Source organism: Fusarium coffeatum, assembly GCF_003316985.1.
Source record: "Fusarium coffeatum strain FIESC_28 chromosome Unknown BRIP53273_contig_113, whole genome shotgun sequence".
Taxonomy (NCBI): domain Eukaryota; kingdom Fungi; phylum Ascomycota; class Sordariomycetes; order Hypocreales; family Nectriaceae; genus Fusarium; species Fusarium coffeatum.
In genome coordinates this window covers 136,025-151,232 of record NW_022157906.1, presented here as the reverse complement: position 1 = coordinate 151,232, position 15,208 = coordinate 136,025, and the positions used below count along the sequence as shown (strand labels likewise).

Here is a 15,208-nt window from a genome sequence, read left to right as displayed (position 1 = left end):
ATTGTTACTCGCTGCGGCTATCCCTCTACTTGTCATACTTTTTCGTTATGGCAGTAATATCTAGTTACGAATCTGGTACACCTTTGTCCGAACTTTACTACTCGGGGTTTGCGTTATTGCGTCTCTGTTGTAGTTGGCCGTGTCTGAAGACCAAGTTTTGAAAGCCACGTCTCTCAACGCGTACTGGTTACATCAACACATCGAGATAGCCACCCCTTACGTAACTCCTGAGATTGTTGTTCACAAGTCTCTTACGTGAATTGTCTGAGGGTGAATGAGAGGAGGCATAAAGAGAAGAGGCGATGAAAGTTGAGGGCTGATCTTGATAGTTGTGTAAATAAAACAGTTGAGTTTGCATCTATGGCCAGGGGAACCGTGGACAGGGACGTGAAGACAAAGCTGAGTTGAGAGTTGAATATAAACTGGGATCAGAACCGAGTTGAGCTTATGGCATGAGTTGGGGATCGTAGCATGAGAGTCAACCACGAGATAGGATTCTAAGAAGATTAAGCATTGGCGTGGTGTAGCTTGGTGGTCAACAAGGTTCAATCAGTGAGCAGGGTAATGGATTTGTAGTGATGATTTAAGGTTGGGAATAGGGGGCGAGAGTGGCTGCGGGACAGGGGATGGACACATTTGAAACGGTGGGTCGGTCAATTTGTCAGCGATTTCAAATTTCCTGACCCTACACCTGGATTTTCAGACTTCACACCAAAATCAGGCACCAGGCAACAGGAGCAGAGAAAACAAGTATTCCAATCCAGAACTATTGAACTTTTCTTACCTTAGCTATTTATTATACTTCAATTGTAGTAAATGCTATTTAAACTTCAATTTCAATCTCAATTCAGTGTTTATGTCAATTTGATCTCAATTTAGGTATGTCATGTTCTTAGCTCTGTTTGCTATCTTGGAGTTTTTCCAGTTCCAATTCGCTATTCCAATTTTCAGTCCTCTCGCTATTTCACTTTACAAGTCACCATCATCATCACCTGCCAATTGAACATTCGCTTCCATGGCAACTTCTTCACCCTCGTCGATTAGTCCCAGCACAATTGTTGAATCGAAAAGGAATGGTTCACGGATTTGGACTGCGGAAAGCTGCGATGAAGCTATTGGGTTGTGGAATGCAAGCTTGCGATGCGGTATTGTTGGATACTGGGATTCTTTGCCGGAAGCTTGTCTGAGATATGGGGGATTGTCGCCCCAAAGCTCCAATGACTGACTTCAGGGAGTCCATGTGCATGGACGGTTTATCTCGAAGCAGCGTTTGCAAACACACATATCATCACGGTTGGGGTCCTTCTCATAGGTGACCTCGGCGTGTGACTTGGAGTATTTGCAGAAGTCGCATGGGGGTTTGTTCAAGCCAGTCCAAGTCGCGTCTTCTGTAGTGATTGCCCAGAATCTGTCAGTATTGGGAGGCCGATAACAACCCATGACGGTGAAGCCGTTGCCGAACTTCTGTGCCATTTGCTCACACTTCCAAGCCCTGGATGCAAATTTATGAGCAGGGGTGGCTCCTTTCCCTCGTTGTATCTCCCTGCTGCAAGTTTGCTGTAAGTGGTTGATCTGTAGCTCTCGTACTTCGCGCTGTCCAAGGGAAATAGTCTCGAATCCATCGAGAGGCTTGGACCAGGCTCTTCCTTACAGTACCTGAATGATTGGAACAACCTGCTTCCAGCATTTGATCAAGCCATCAACAGTTGCAACCGTCTTGCTGTAAGCCATAAGCGACATAGTAAGCCGTTGGCCTGAAGTCTCATTGAGCCATTCAGCACAGACACCCAGAAAAGATACAAGACAAAAGTTCCCATGAGGTCTTACGCTTGGACAACCAAACCAGAGCTTTAGGTCAGGACAGTAATCAACCATGATTTCCAGTACTAGATTTTGTATCTGGCCTTTCGTCCGAATCAATGGTGCCAAGACATCCGACCTTCTGACTCTGTGTATACTGACTGGTCGCCCTTTCTGCGCTAGACCACAGAAGCCTGCTGCCTGAAGACATTTCACAACAGAAAGGTTCACAGCTAAGACCCTGAGAGACGAAATAGCTTAGTGGCTTTATGCCGACTTAGACCAGGCTACTTTATTTTAGTGTCCTAAGGTTTAGAAGATAATACATCAGTCATCAGCCACTACCGAAGGACTTGGATGATACTTCAGAAATAATGAAAGTTGATGTTTCACTAAACCTGCTTTCACACTTGAAGCATGATCACTCGTATCCTTGAATGAGAGCTTCGTTCGCTTTACACGGGTCCCCGCATCAGGGTTACACATTATATCCGTCCTTTTCATCGAGAATCAAATTGCCTCAAGCAAGCTCCACAGCTAGAGGTCGTAGTCGTTCGGGACATCGTTTTTAGGGTCAATGAAGACGCAGCAAGCCCAAACCGGCTCATCTTCTATTCCCTTGGAAATGTTAGCAAGCGTCAAATCGCATAGATACCAGTCCCAGGCACATACGACATCTTTACGGTACTGCGTGCGTCAGAGAGAGTGAACAAATTTACGTGACAGATGCAGGTGAGCGTACCAAGTCCGCAGGGCAGTCGGGTGGCCCCACAGAGCGAGCCTCCCAGCATGACTCATATGGTCTTGTCTTGGACCATGAAAAAAAGCGATAGTCGAAACTGCTATGGTCCTGATTAGCGACTCGTCTGTAAAATGCTTTCGAGGGACGGTATACGGAAGTGTCTTTGCCTCGGTGTTCTTAGACAAGGTTATGGCGGTGATGCCACGTAGCAGGAGAAGAGTAGATACAAGTGAGATCTGCATAACGAAAAATCAAATTGACGATTATTATTTGCTGTGGGCTATATTTGGGAAGGCTGATGGGGCATAATAGGAATAGTCTCTATCTTTATACTTTCTCGTTCCGTTTCTCCCACATTCAATGATGACGGCACTTAGAGCAGACTAGCATCAGTACGCGTATCCCGGCACCTAGATACTTCACTGGCTGATCCGAGTGGTTCAGGTTCTAGTGGCCCCAGTTAGCACGCTAATGCAGGTTGCTGATATCTTGGCAATGCAGATGGCTGACAGCTAATGTCCAGTTTTACAAGATGTCTCTGCTTGCCGTCTTGTCCAACATTCTAGAAAATTCATCAACATCGGACACAGGCTCGGCCAAATCGCTGCCCGGAGTCTCTTGGCATCACCGAGCCTCAAAGTTTACGATAACAAGCGCACGCGGCCCGACGTCATAATTGGTTGTGTGATGATGCGACTTCGGACACGAGAGCTGGGCATGGGAGTGCAGTTGTAATGTAGTGGCTATCAGGCCTGTATATAATAAAGGGCCTTTGTCGTCAAATAGAGTCATATCAATCAACCCCCTTTTCTCAAGCTATCATCATGAAGTCAGTTCTCTACTATACCACCCAAGGCATCGCGGCCTTATCCGTCGTGGGGGCAGCCTCCGCCCAAAACATGTCCTACGGCGCCGATAATTTCTACCGCAGCGGGTTGATCAATACACAGCCTGTCAGCTTTCTAACCATATACGAGACAAGAATCGTTGGTAATCTGCTTACTGCCACGAACATGAGTCTCACTACCAGCTCTCCCGCCATTGTGGTCGGCCATCCCATGGGTGCAGTCAAAGAGCAAGTTGCCAATCTCTACGCCATGAAGATGGCGGAGCAGGGTTTCATCACTCTGACCCTCGACCTTCCATTCTGGGGCAGAAGCGACGGTCCTCAGAACCTGGTCTCTCCCGACTTCTACACCGAGGCTTACAGTGCTGCGGTGGACCATCTCGGCACATACAACTTTACAGATCGCGATCGTATTGGCGCCCTGGGAATTTGCGGTAGTGGCGGTTTTGTCATCAACGCGGCCAAGATCGATTCCCGCATTCAGGCCGTGGCCACTGTATCCATGTATGACATGGGCGAAGTAAACCGTCGTGGTCTACAAAAGGCTTTATCAATTGCAGAGCGCAAAAAAGCCATCGCCAATGCTTCACAACAGCGATGGGCTGAAGTCGATGGAGGTCCGATCGCATACGCCATTGGATCTCCGAATGAAATTATGGAGGATTCTGACGAAGTCGCGCGGGAGTTCTACGACTTTTACCGCACGATCCGTGGCGAATGGACTCCTGAAGAATGGCAGCGAAATCAGACTACTCACCGCACACTCACATCCAACGTGAAATTTCTCAACTTTTACCCGTTCAACGACATCGAGACTATCTCACCCCGCCCTCTTCTAATTGTGTCTGGAGATGAGTCTCATTCCCGGGAATTCAGCGAGACTGCCTATCGCAAGGCCGACAATCCAAAGCAGCTGTACTGGGTTCCTGGAGCTAATCATACGGACCTTTATGATCGCACTGAGCTTATTCCCTTCGACAAGCTCAGCGATTTCTTCCGCGAAAACCTTAACCAGACTTCTGTCGGCTAAAAGTCTTTTCGTTCCAGTTATAGGCTGGATCCAATCCTCATGGTCCATTATCATATAGCTTAGATATATATGCACGGTGAATACAGACCTTTATTCCTGAAAAGTCTGATGACCACGGCAGTTACCGATGCTCAGCGCATGTGGTACAGTAGACCCGTGCATGTGCTCCCGTAACCACTTTACCTTCCTGTTCTAGATGCAAGTCGCATACCGACTGTCACCTACTCCACTCCGCAAGTCCGTCTGCTGTAAGATGTTCATGTCGCCCCAGCGACCAGCGACAAGCAGCCCAGATACTACGTGGTGCGGTGGTGCGCCCTTAACATAGGAGCCGTCAAGGTCCCATGCCGTCTCCCGATACCGTGGCACATGATATTTAGGAACATAGTTGCATTAGTTATAGGGAGGTCATAATGTCTGCATCCAGCAGTGGAGGGGATAATTCTAGGACTGCCTATAAGGTTCCTTAAAGCGAAGATGGATCGCCGCTAATTCAACTCTGTCCGGCCAATAAGTCCCGAGATACACAAGCTATAACAACACGATAAGTATATATCCCATCCGACACAAATACCTGTCTTCTACGATTCACTAGAAACTCTCCATCAAGCCCTTCTCCTTCTCCTCCTGGGTGTAGACCTTTCCCACCATCCTGCGTAAGGTATCCATATCACAAAACTCAATAACATTGGAGACCTTTGTTCCATCCTCATTAAAGTCTAAAACCCAGGAATGTTCCATTTCATGTGTGTCTCCATTGTGGTACTTGATTTGAGTAATGGACGTCATCGCCGCTTTGCGAGCTTCGGTGTCAATGACCAAGTTCGCAATGTCTGTTTTCGTGAACCTGCTCCTGGCCATGTCCCTGGTCAAAGCAGCTTCGTACGTCGCATTGTCACAGGGTCCTCCGTTCGGAGCTCCGAATAGCTCCATGACACCCTTTGGGAGGAAGTGACGCTTGCAGTCTTCGGTGACGTCGCGGTTTATGATTGAGGGGTCATTTGCCTCACCCACATCTTTATAGGCGCTTAAGAATTGGATTGCTGTATTTTCGATAGCGGATCTGACATCATTTGGGGCTGGCATTATGTAGATAGCGATTTTGGAGGGTTTAGTGATAAAGGGTAGGTAAGAACGTTATTCATTTTTACGGGTAGTGCCGGACCTTTTATAGACGTCTTTAGCTCACGACTTCCGACCTCTCGGCGTAAGCTGACAACATTTTCCAAGTAAGCTCTCGCTGTCTCCGTCAGACTCGAGCAAGCTTTGAGTGAGATGCTGACAATTCGCACTAATTTCATGTCTATTGGCTGTCATTGGCATCCATCGCATAATGTATCTTAGACCGTGCATCCAAGGGATATCTACCTTAGGCTGTGAGAAATGATATCATATGCGGCGTTAGTTTTAATACTCTGGGAAAGAGTTTCCATTTTACAGGCCATCGAATTTGAGAACACCAATCGCCTTCACATTGTTGCTTTGAATCATTAGGGAGAACATATTGATATTAGCTTGATGATCGAATTGAACAGTAATAAATTATGGTAAAAGTAGTATCATCTGAACAAATTGACATTGATCATTCACCGAAACTTATTTATCACTGGTACCTTTTGCAGTGAAGATTTTACTAGTCTTACGGTTGGCTGCTTTTGAGTAAAGTCCACCCTGTCTACATAGCCAACCAAGCCATCGTTTCTGAATCACATCAAGTTGCCCGTTCTATTGGTCGGCACTGGCAGGTCTATGCATGTCAGACCGTAACGTGGCATGGGCAATCGAATTTCAGCCGTAGAGGGATTTTTGATCGGTACCCCAGCCTCGTCTTGAGTCACCTTCAAGTCCTTCATTTTCCCCATGTCTTCAGACTGCACTATGAGCCAATACAATGAAGCTGACTGTATGCCATATTCGCAGAGCTGTATGATCTTAAACATCTCAATTCACGAGCGGTTGAGGATCTCGAGAGATCTGTCGAGCTTCGGAGACAGGCCCTCTCTGCGATCGACGATGACCCAGAAGGGGACAAATCAGCTACAGTCAAGAGTGAACAGGAGTTTGCCAAGTCAGCTCGGCAGTGGAAGCTGGCGATAACAGTTGATGAACTCTTTGTTGAAAGGAGAGATGTGCGAGACCTGCAGGAAGCGATAGATATGACCAGACAATCAGTTGCTGCTATTGGAGAAGATGACCCTGAGTGGTTGGTTCGGACACGCTTCCTTTTCCTCCGGTTACATGCGCTTTATCTTGAAACAGGCGAAATACAGGATCTTGAAGAATCCATCACTTTCGGCACAGACTTTCTTGAGAAGGCTGGACCAGACCATGCTGACTGGTCTACTCAACTCAATAACGTCTCTGCCGCTTTGACTGCGCTGTACGAGAGAACCGCGAGCTCGGTCTATCTGGACGAAGCTATTAGATATGGGAGGGAGAGCCTGGAAGTCGCGTCCAAGGATGAGCCGGGGCTAGGACTGGCGCTGAGTAATATGACGACGGCGCTCTCTTTACGGTCCAGACTAAGTGGCTCACTGGAAGATCTTGATGAAGCCATCTATTATGCTAGGTTGTCTGTCGAGGCAACCCCTGAAGACGAGCCTACCCGACACATTCAGTTCAACAATCTTGCATCTGTGTTGCTCAAGAAGTACACTCGCAGCTATGGCGACGTGGCCATGTTGAACGAGACAATTGAGATGTCTAGAAAGGCTGTTGCAGGTGTTCCGGAAGATCATCCAGACTTCAATACATATCGGAAACGGCTTGCGTCGGCCCTTGACTATCGTCACACTGCACTTAGGTCAGCGCAGGATATGGAGGAGAGTATCAAGATTAGTAGAGAAGTCGCTAAAGCCGCTGTCGATGAATACACTGGACGAACCTTCGCCACAACAACTCTCGCTGCACTACTGCGGAAGCAGATCAACAGCGGAGAAGGGTCTGTAAATGATGTGGATGAAGCCATCGAGCTTACACAGAAGGCGCTGAGTTTGACTCCTGAAGATTCCCCAACTCGGACACAGCATTGGTCCACCATAGGCAATCTATTTATTAGCAGATATACTCTACTACGAATCGAAGAAGATATGGAGCAAGCGGCCGAGAACTTTCGATTAGCGGTAGCACATCCCGCAGGGGAACCACTACGACGCATCGCAGCTGCAACAGAGATAGTACCGCTGTGCCCAAAGTACAAACAGGCCTATGACATAGGACGCACGGCCTTAGATATGGTTCCAATACTTGCAGCAGTTCGTTCGCTTGAGACAGCTGACCGGCAGTATCGGTTGACCCATGCAGCCGGTCTTGCGGCCAATACAGCGGGCGCAGCACTGAGGATAGGCAAACAGTCGTCGGAAGCCCTAACAATCCTGGAGCAGGGACGTGGATTGCTGGCTTCATCTCTGGATGAGATTCGCACAGACATTAGGGAGCTCCGTGATATGTTTCACGATTTAGCAGAGGAATTTGTTCGACTTCGAAACGAGCTCGACTCTTCGACTGGTTCAACTGCCACCGAGGAAGACCCATCTACGCACGGGGTTCAAGGGCGTAGACGGCGCGATGCTGGTAGAGCTTACGACGAACTGCTGGCCCAGATCCAGGAGAAACCCGGCTTCGAAGACTTCCTAGGTCCACTGACTACTAACCAAATGCTTTCATCTGCAGAATATGGCCCGGTTGTAGTGCTCAACAGCAGCTGGATGGGTGTGGACGCTATCATTATACAGGAAGATCAACTCACGTCACTCGTTTTTCCAGCGGTAAAAGACTTTCAAACACTTCAGTTTATGCCCGAACACGAATACGGAAGTGTGGAAGCGCTCAGGATTCTTTGGAACGCGTTTATAAGTGGAATATTAGACCACCTGGGCTTCACGGAGACGCCAGCAGATGGGCAGGATTGGCCTCATGTCTGGTGGATTCCTACCGGTCCGTTGAGCATACTTCCCATTCATGCGGCAGGGCTACACTTGGAGCGATCTGGGAAGACGGTGATGGATAGGGTGATATCTTCCTATGCGCCGTCTGTCAAAGCATTAGCTCATGGACGTCGTCGTCAGAATACCCGAAGTTGTTCTACCCAAGCTCTTCTGGTGGCCATGGAAAGGACTCAGAATCAGACTCCTCTCCCAAAGGCTAAAGAGGAAGTCGATTTGGTCAGCAAGATCTGCGAGAGTATGAGCGTGACCCCTGTAATTGCCGGGTCGGACAAAAAGGAAGCACTCGAGCACTTGCGAAGCAGCAAGATATTCCACTTCGCAGGGCACGGCTATACAAACAGAAGTAACCCGTCTAAAAGTCACTTGTGCTTCAGCAACGCTAGCGATCCTCTAACAGTCGCAAACCTTCTCGAGCTGAACCTACACGAGGAGTCACCATTCCTGGCGTATCTATCAGCATGCAGTACCGGGCGTGTCCAAGATGAGCAATTTATCGACGAAAGCATCCACTTGATTAGTGCTTGCCAATTGGCTGGGTTTCGGCATATCATCGGAACACTTTGGAAGGTCCAGGATGAGCATTGTGTTGACGTCGCGCGTATCACGTATGAGACTATCATCGAAGGTGACATGTCTGACGACTCAGTATGTCGGGGGTTGCATAGGGCTACGAGAGCGATGAGGGATGTTTGGTTGGATGGTATGCAAGAGGCTGACAACTCGACACAGCGTGGAGAGGATAGGGGAGCAAGAGATATTATAGCCTGCGAGGACGACCAGGCAGCTCCTGCTTACTGGGTTCCTTATATTCATCTCGGCATATGAGCCAGGTTCTGGATATTTTAGCATTACTATAATGCCCCTTGTACTACCCGACCCTCCATACACGAACCAAAGCTGAGATGCAGTTCTCAGTGGTCTCACATCAAGCCGACCAGCAAGAGCCACAACACCGTAGAGCTACTTACGATTGTGACAAAATTACTGGAAGTCGCTAGCACCAGCCCTGCTGTACCCGACTCGCTATTGGAACCACTAGATGACCCATCAGATTCCGAAAGCAGTGTACAAGCCGGCGGAGGAGTCTCATGTGTTGCCTCAAACACAAGACCATCTTTGTCTGTTGCATTTATGCGTGTACTATTTTCGCTCACAAGGCCGCCCTCAAATGACAGACTGAAGGACAGGTCGAGTCTCCAAACATTCAACTCGTCGTTGTTTGTCAGGTATTTGAAGTATGCGATTTCAAATGTATCGTCAATCGGATAAACCCCAGTGCCTTCTTTGGCGCCGTCCCCGCAAATCGCCTGTCGTAGATTGATCCAGGGCTTTGCAGCATTGAGACTTGATTCAAGAGTGAAAGTGATCTTTGAGGCGCCGACGGCCTTCATTGCAGCCACGACACCAGCCTCCAGCCAAACGTTAGGCGTGGTCGTGTTGATATGGTCATTGCTGGAATGATCACTGCGTTGAAGTGTTTTATACTCCTGGGATAAAATTTATGAGTTCTAAGCAGACACATCGCTGAACGTGATGTACTGGCTCAAGGTGGGGTCAAGGCTACTTATGTCCAAATCCAAGTCAAGTAACCATGGTTTTGTCTTGACGCGGCTCGGGCAGAGAGATTCTCAATGTCAGAGTTGGTGAATTTTGGTCGTCCAGTAGGCGGTGATGTCTCTATGACGATCCGTGGCATCTGAAAGTGCATAGCGTCCTATTGAGGTATCATGAAAATAGGTGCCACCGCACGGTATTGCGGACACAACAAAATCGCTTGATCTCAGGTGTACCCACCGTTGGTAAATGTTAACGTAGGGTCCGGTCGCCCCCAGAGTCTGGTCGGCTGGCTGGAACCCGAATAATCTCCAATTGAAGGGGTTTGTGTCTGTGTTGTTCCCTGTTGGGGCGACCAAGAAGAGAGCTGGGTATCTATACGTGTTGGGTTCATCATCAGCCATGCCACAGGCTCCGGGACCCTTATCTAGCCAGTATGAGATATTCGTGATGTGGTGCTGGACCGTTAAAATGCCATTGTAGTAGAGTCCTGGGAAGCCGTAAACGATCTCTCGTTCAGTCAACTGCTGACGTCCACAGGTTTTGGGGGCACATTTCCAATCGGTGTCGCTCTCGTCGTCGATACCATTATTCTGGTGAAACCATGGATTGTGAACCCTGGGGGCGGATTTTCGGCTGTGCCACCACTGCCTCCTCCACTGCCACCTGCGGTTCCGCCCCCGCCAATCGAACCACCACCAGAGCCACCCAGGAACCTCCGCCGCGCCTGGCAGTGACTGTGTTCAGATACACAAGAAGCATAACAATGGTTCTGAACCGTAAATAGGCCTTTGTTTTTGACTGTGTCGTGATGCGTTAACAAGAACCAAAGGGCCTGGCAAGATTAAGTATTTATGAACCCCACGGGTCTTGAACCTATTGCAGATAATTTGGAGCCTTTTTAGCTTCATTCAGTGATCGGCATCCTGCTCCACCTCTAAAAGTTGCAGGCCAGCATCTCGAATCCAGCCACCAGACAAGGATTATAAGTTTGAATCATCTTTATTCGCTACCATGGTAGATCAGCGCTTATTGGACTGATTAGTGCATTGCCTGTTTCATTGTCGGCCTGATGATCTCATCTGACTCAGCGACGATCACGGCGGGTAGCTTATCGCGGTCGAACTATTGCCGCTGTAAACTTTAACTTTATGCTTCAATATCCTTTAGACGGATATCGAGTTAATTGTTGGACAGCACTACACGTACCCAGATTTGCAACCACTTCAAGCGGACCATCCTTTTCTTAGATTGCGCAACTATGGGTGTGTCTAATTAGATGCCTGAAGATCATTTCCCAATGACCCAGAGATGTCAGCATTGGGGGCTAAGCATATGTCGATCCTAAAGTCAGACCATAAAAGTAATAAGCAAAAGGAGCAGAGCCCCCCTTTTGTTTTCCACAATTTCTAAGCTCTTCATGACAATCTTTCTACGATCGTCGGCCGGTCACTTAAATTTGCAAAACACGAGAAATTCCCAATAACTATCGCCATGGCCGACTTCGCCGATCTAAAAAAGGCGACCGACATCAACCCCAATGTCTGGTACCATTTGACCGAAGAAAACGTTGACGACTACGATGGAGACTTTAAGAGCATGCTACAAACATTCAAGGAGGATAGCGGGGATGATGGGTTTCGCGTCTTTGGCGTTGGTAACAGGAAAACATACTGGCAGTTCGTAGGTTCCATTAACATAGACGCGATATTATGTCCATGTTCTCTAACAAAGCTCCCAGCAACCCATAGGCAAGACACCAGGCCGATACTCGCTTCGCTGCTCCGAAACGACAACACGAAAGCAGTTCGCCGTATGTTATCGAGATTTCGAATCGGTCGAGAATCGACGCACACGCGCCTGTCTGTCCGACAGTGATGGCACCGAGTCGCAACAATGGGATGTGTCTCTGTGGGGAACGAACAAGACAGAAACGTATTTATTCACAAACGTCGCGAATGGCACAAAGTATCACCTCGATGTAATTCCTGGTGCCGCCGTTTTCATGAGCCCGAATCTGGAAGGATACCAAAAACGGCAGCGTTGGCTGATGACCAGTGTCAGCAACGTTGACGACGACGCCTACAGTACTGTTTTTACAAACGTAAGTCTGACTCCAGCCAAATATTGAACTCGATAGCTAAGTAATATCAAGCCTCCTCCCGAGTCAACACGTGATTCAGGGACGACAACAGATTCAACTGGCGAAGCAGCCACAGGCTCCGCCTCATCTTCGTCCTCCGATTCAAGTTCCAGCAGCCTCTCAGGCGGAGCGATCGCAGGAATCGTAATCGGAGCCATACTCGGCGTTCTTGCGATGGCGCTCCTGGGATTCTTTCTCTGGAGACGCAAGAAACGTAACAGTGGCCTTCATGCTAAGCCTGACGAGGCGATGGGTAGCCACAGCGCACCTATGGAAGATCATAGTCAATTCGCTGGTTACAAGCCACCAAATTCCACATCACCGGCACCACCACTTTACGAATTGCCGAGTACTCAAAACCCTGTTGAACTCCAAGCAGCTGAGCAGAGGCACGAGCTGAGATAGACTTGAGCAGTGATTAGAGTTCGGCGTGGAGTGTGAATAGAGTTTCGGCAATGGTATATGACGTGTATGCTGACCCGGCAGCTGACAAAGTGGCTGTCCGGAAAGAAGTATAAATTCCCCGTCTCATCATCTATTTGACAGAAATACCTCCTTACTCCAACTTCTTTTCCAACAGTCACATTGCTTATCTAGACATGTCGCTATCCTCAACAGCTTACCTCCTTCTCGGACTCACTGCCCTCGCAACATGCACCTCATCCTGCAGCTATGAACCGTCCTCAAACGCAACCCTTGAAAATTTCCCAAAGGCGTCACCTGGTTCTCCTTACGACCCAAACATCCTTTCCGAAGTCCCTATTGCATCAGTGTGCAGCTCCTCCAACGCGATGGATGAGCTCGCCTGTGCAAGAAGGTACATTGACATTATTGATGAACAACTCGCCTTCCTCTACGCTCGACGCTTGGGCTACGCTGCTGTCGCTGGGTTCGCCAAGTATAGCCAGGTTGTCGATCTGAATGATCCAAGTAGAAATGAGGCTGTTGCAGAGGGGATGGCACAGAGGGTTCTCAAGTATGGAGGTAGCGAGGAGGCAGGAAGGGTTATGGGTGGCGAAGGATGCCAGATCTATGTGAGCTTGGAGTTTGAATTGTCGGAGATACAAGGGACTTGTGATCCTCAGTTTCAGGAGGATGTTAAAAGAGAATGTAATTAAGGCGTACCTTGGATTGATCTTTTATTCCACTTTATAGTATGACCCTACACACCCTAACCCGGCGCACCCAATCGAATATCTTATTCACAACTTTCAGCACTCGGAGTAGTTGCTATAAGCTGGCGCTCAAACTGTCATGCATCGATCGTGTATTTTTATGTCATATATATAGTGAGACAAACTTTTTAACTACTTTCAACACTCTAAGCCGCGTTGACGTACAGGGACTTAGTAGTGCAGTACGCCTTGATACCCTCAATACCATGCTCAGCACCATGGCCGCTATGCTTGGCACCACCAAAGGGAACTCTAGGGTCGAGCTGAACGTGTGCGTTAACCCAAACTGTACCCGCCTTGATTTTGGTGGACATTCTCTCGGCCCTCTCCAAGTCCTTAGTCCAGACAGAGGCACTAAGACCCATAGCAGTATCGTTGGCACGTCGGAGGACATCGGCCTCGTCTGTCCACTTCAAAACAGGGAAGACAGGACCTGCAGAATGTTAGTGTCATATAATTAAAACGAGAGAGGGTGACTTACCGAATGGCTCCTCAACCACAATTCTAGACTCATCAGGGGGGTTTTCGACGATGGTAGGGGTGATAAAGTATCCCTTGCCAGCATCTGAGGCACTGGTTGAGCCAGCTGCGAGCTTGAAACCGTTGGACTCAATATCGGCGAGTAGGTTCTTAACACTGTCGAACTGCATCTTGTTCTGAAGAGGACCCAGAGCTGTCTTTTCATCCATACCATCACCAACGGTAAAGCTGTTGACGGCTGCGGCTAACTCCTTCACAAACTCGTCATAGATCGACTCATGGACGTAAACTCGCTTGATGGCCATGCAGAGCTATTTCCTTCGTAAGTCAAGTTCAGTTTAGAGGGCATTCCGTAACTCACCTGGCCAGAGTTCATGACCGCTGCGAAGGCAATCTTGGGAGCAACCTCCTTAACATCGACATCCTCGCAAATGATGGAGGGATCGTTTCCTCCCAGTTCGAGGGTGACGCGCTTGAGCGTTGGTGCGGCGCTCGCTAGGACCTTCTTTCCGGTTGCTGTGGATCCAGTGAAGCTGATCTTGTCAACGCCGGGGTGGGAGGTGAGCCAGGGCCCGAGGCTATCGTTACCGCTGAGTGCTTGAACGACACCTGGGGGGAAGTACTGGGAAGCAAGCTCAGCGAGCTTCAGTCCGCAGTAAGGAGTGAAAGGTCTGTCCTGGGGGGTTATTATGCTTGTCGTGACAAAAGTATCATGAAACTTACGATGGCTTGAGAATGAAAGAGTTACCAGCGATCAGAGCTGGGCCGATCTTGGCAGTGGCCAAGAAGATAGGGACTGGATTTATTAGCTTTGAAAGGAAACGTTCCCGGGAAATTCTACATACAGTTCCAAGGTACGATGCCGACAGCAACACCGAGAGGGACGTATTTGATAACGACCTTTTGGCCTGACTTGTCCTCAACCACCTCCTGAGGATCAGGCAGCGATGCGTATCCCTTGAGGAACTGAACAGACAGCATAATCTCGAAATGGGCCATTGCCATCTATTTTCGCATTAGAACCGATTCTTAGTAATAATGGGTGTCAGACTAACAGATTTTCCTTGCTCCTTGACCAGCAGGGTAGCAAATTCATCCTTGAGAGCATCGATACCCTCAGCATACTTGATTACTAGGGCCTTTCGCTCCTCCCAGGGGACCTCAGACCAGGAATCAGATGCCTTCTTGGCAGCCTCTACAGCTCTGTCAACATCTTCTTGGGTCGCACACGGCACTGGGTGGTTCTTCTCGAGGGTAGAAGGGTTGGTGTTCTGGAGCGTCTCCTTGGTGGTTTCGAGCTTTCCGTCGATGAGGTTGTAGTACTCATCGAAGTTGATTTGCTTGCTAGATCCGACGGCCATTTTGACTTATTTTAATAATGATTATGATTACAGAAAGAGGATTGTTAGGTCAGGTCACCTTTCAGGATGTAACATTGGCAAGTACTTATAGCTCCATGCTTTGCATTAAACAACTCAGTACCATCACAT

At 48.5% G+C, this 15,208-nt stretch overlaps 6 protein-coding genes across 6 annotated transcripts; 4 read left to right on the top strand and 2 right to left on the bottom strand.

Moving 5' to 3' along the window:
• Positions 1 to 3,366: 3,366 nt before the first annotated feature.
• On the top strand, positions 3,367 to 4,419 carry FIESC28_05305 (uncharacterized protein; the record flags this gene model as incomplete). Its single annotated transcript, XM_031159452.1, has 1 exon — positions 3,367 to 4,419. The coding sequence occupies one exon, from the start codon at positions 3,367 to 3,369 to the stop codon at positions 4,417 to 4,419; it is 1,053 nt and encodes a 350-aa protein (XP_031016523.1).
• Positions 4,420 to 5,010: 591 nt separating this feature from the next.
• Positions 5,011 to 5,505, bottom strand: FIESC28_05304 (uncharacterized protein; the record flags this gene model as incomplete). Its single annotated transcript, XM_031159451.1, has 1 exon — positions 5,011 to 5,505. One exon carries the CDS (start codon positions 5,503 to 5,505, stop codon positions 5,011 to 5,013), a length of 495 nt encoding a protein of 164 aa, XP_031016522.1.
• Positions 5,506 to 6,192: 687 nt separating this feature from the next.
• On the top strand, positions 6,193 to 9,191 carry FIESC28_05303 (uncharacterized protein; the record flags this gene model as incomplete). Its single annotated transcript, XM_031159450.1, has 2 exons — positions 6,193 to 6,232; positions 6,340 to 9,191. 2 exons carry the CDS (start codon positions 6,193 to 6,195, stop codon positions 9,189 to 9,191), a joined length of 2,892 nt encoding a protein of 963 aa, XP_031016521.1.
• A 2,223-nt stretch (positions 9,192 to 11,414) lies between these two features.
• Positions 11,415 to 12,468, top strand: FIESC28_05302 (uncharacterized protein; the record flags this gene model as incomplete). Its single annotated transcript, XM_031159449.1, has 3 exons — positions 11,415 to 11,603; positions 11,662 to 12,024; positions 12,076 to 12,468. 3 exons carry the CDS (start codon positions 11,415 to 11,417, stop codon positions 12,466 to 12,468), a joined length of 945 nt encoding a protein of 314 aa, XP_031016520.1.
• Positions 12,469 to 12,662: 194 nt separating this feature from the next.
• On the top strand, positions 12,663 to 13,181 carry FIESC28_05301 (uncharacterized protein; the record flags this gene model as incomplete). Its single annotated transcript, XM_031159448.1, has 1 exon — positions 12,663 to 13,181. One exon carries the CDS (start codon positions 12,663 to 12,665, stop codon positions 13,179 to 13,181), a length of 519 nt encoding a protein of 172 aa, XP_031016519.1.
• A 203-nt stretch (positions 13,182 to 13,384) lies between these two features.
• Positions 13,385 to 15,079, bottom strand: FIESC28_05300 (uncharacterized protein; the record flags this gene model as incomplete). The annotated part of the gene is made up of 6 exons (XM_031159447.1): positions 13,385 to 13,671; positions 13,720 to 14,029; positions 14,080 to 14,389; positions 14,442 to 14,514; positions 14,564 to 14,723; positions 14,774 to 15,079. 6 exons carry the CDS (start codon positions 15,077 to 15,079, stop codon positions 13,385 to 13,387), a joined length of 1,446 nt encoding a protein of 481 aa, XP_031016518.1.
• Positions 15,080 to 15,208: the final 129 nt, after the last annotated feature.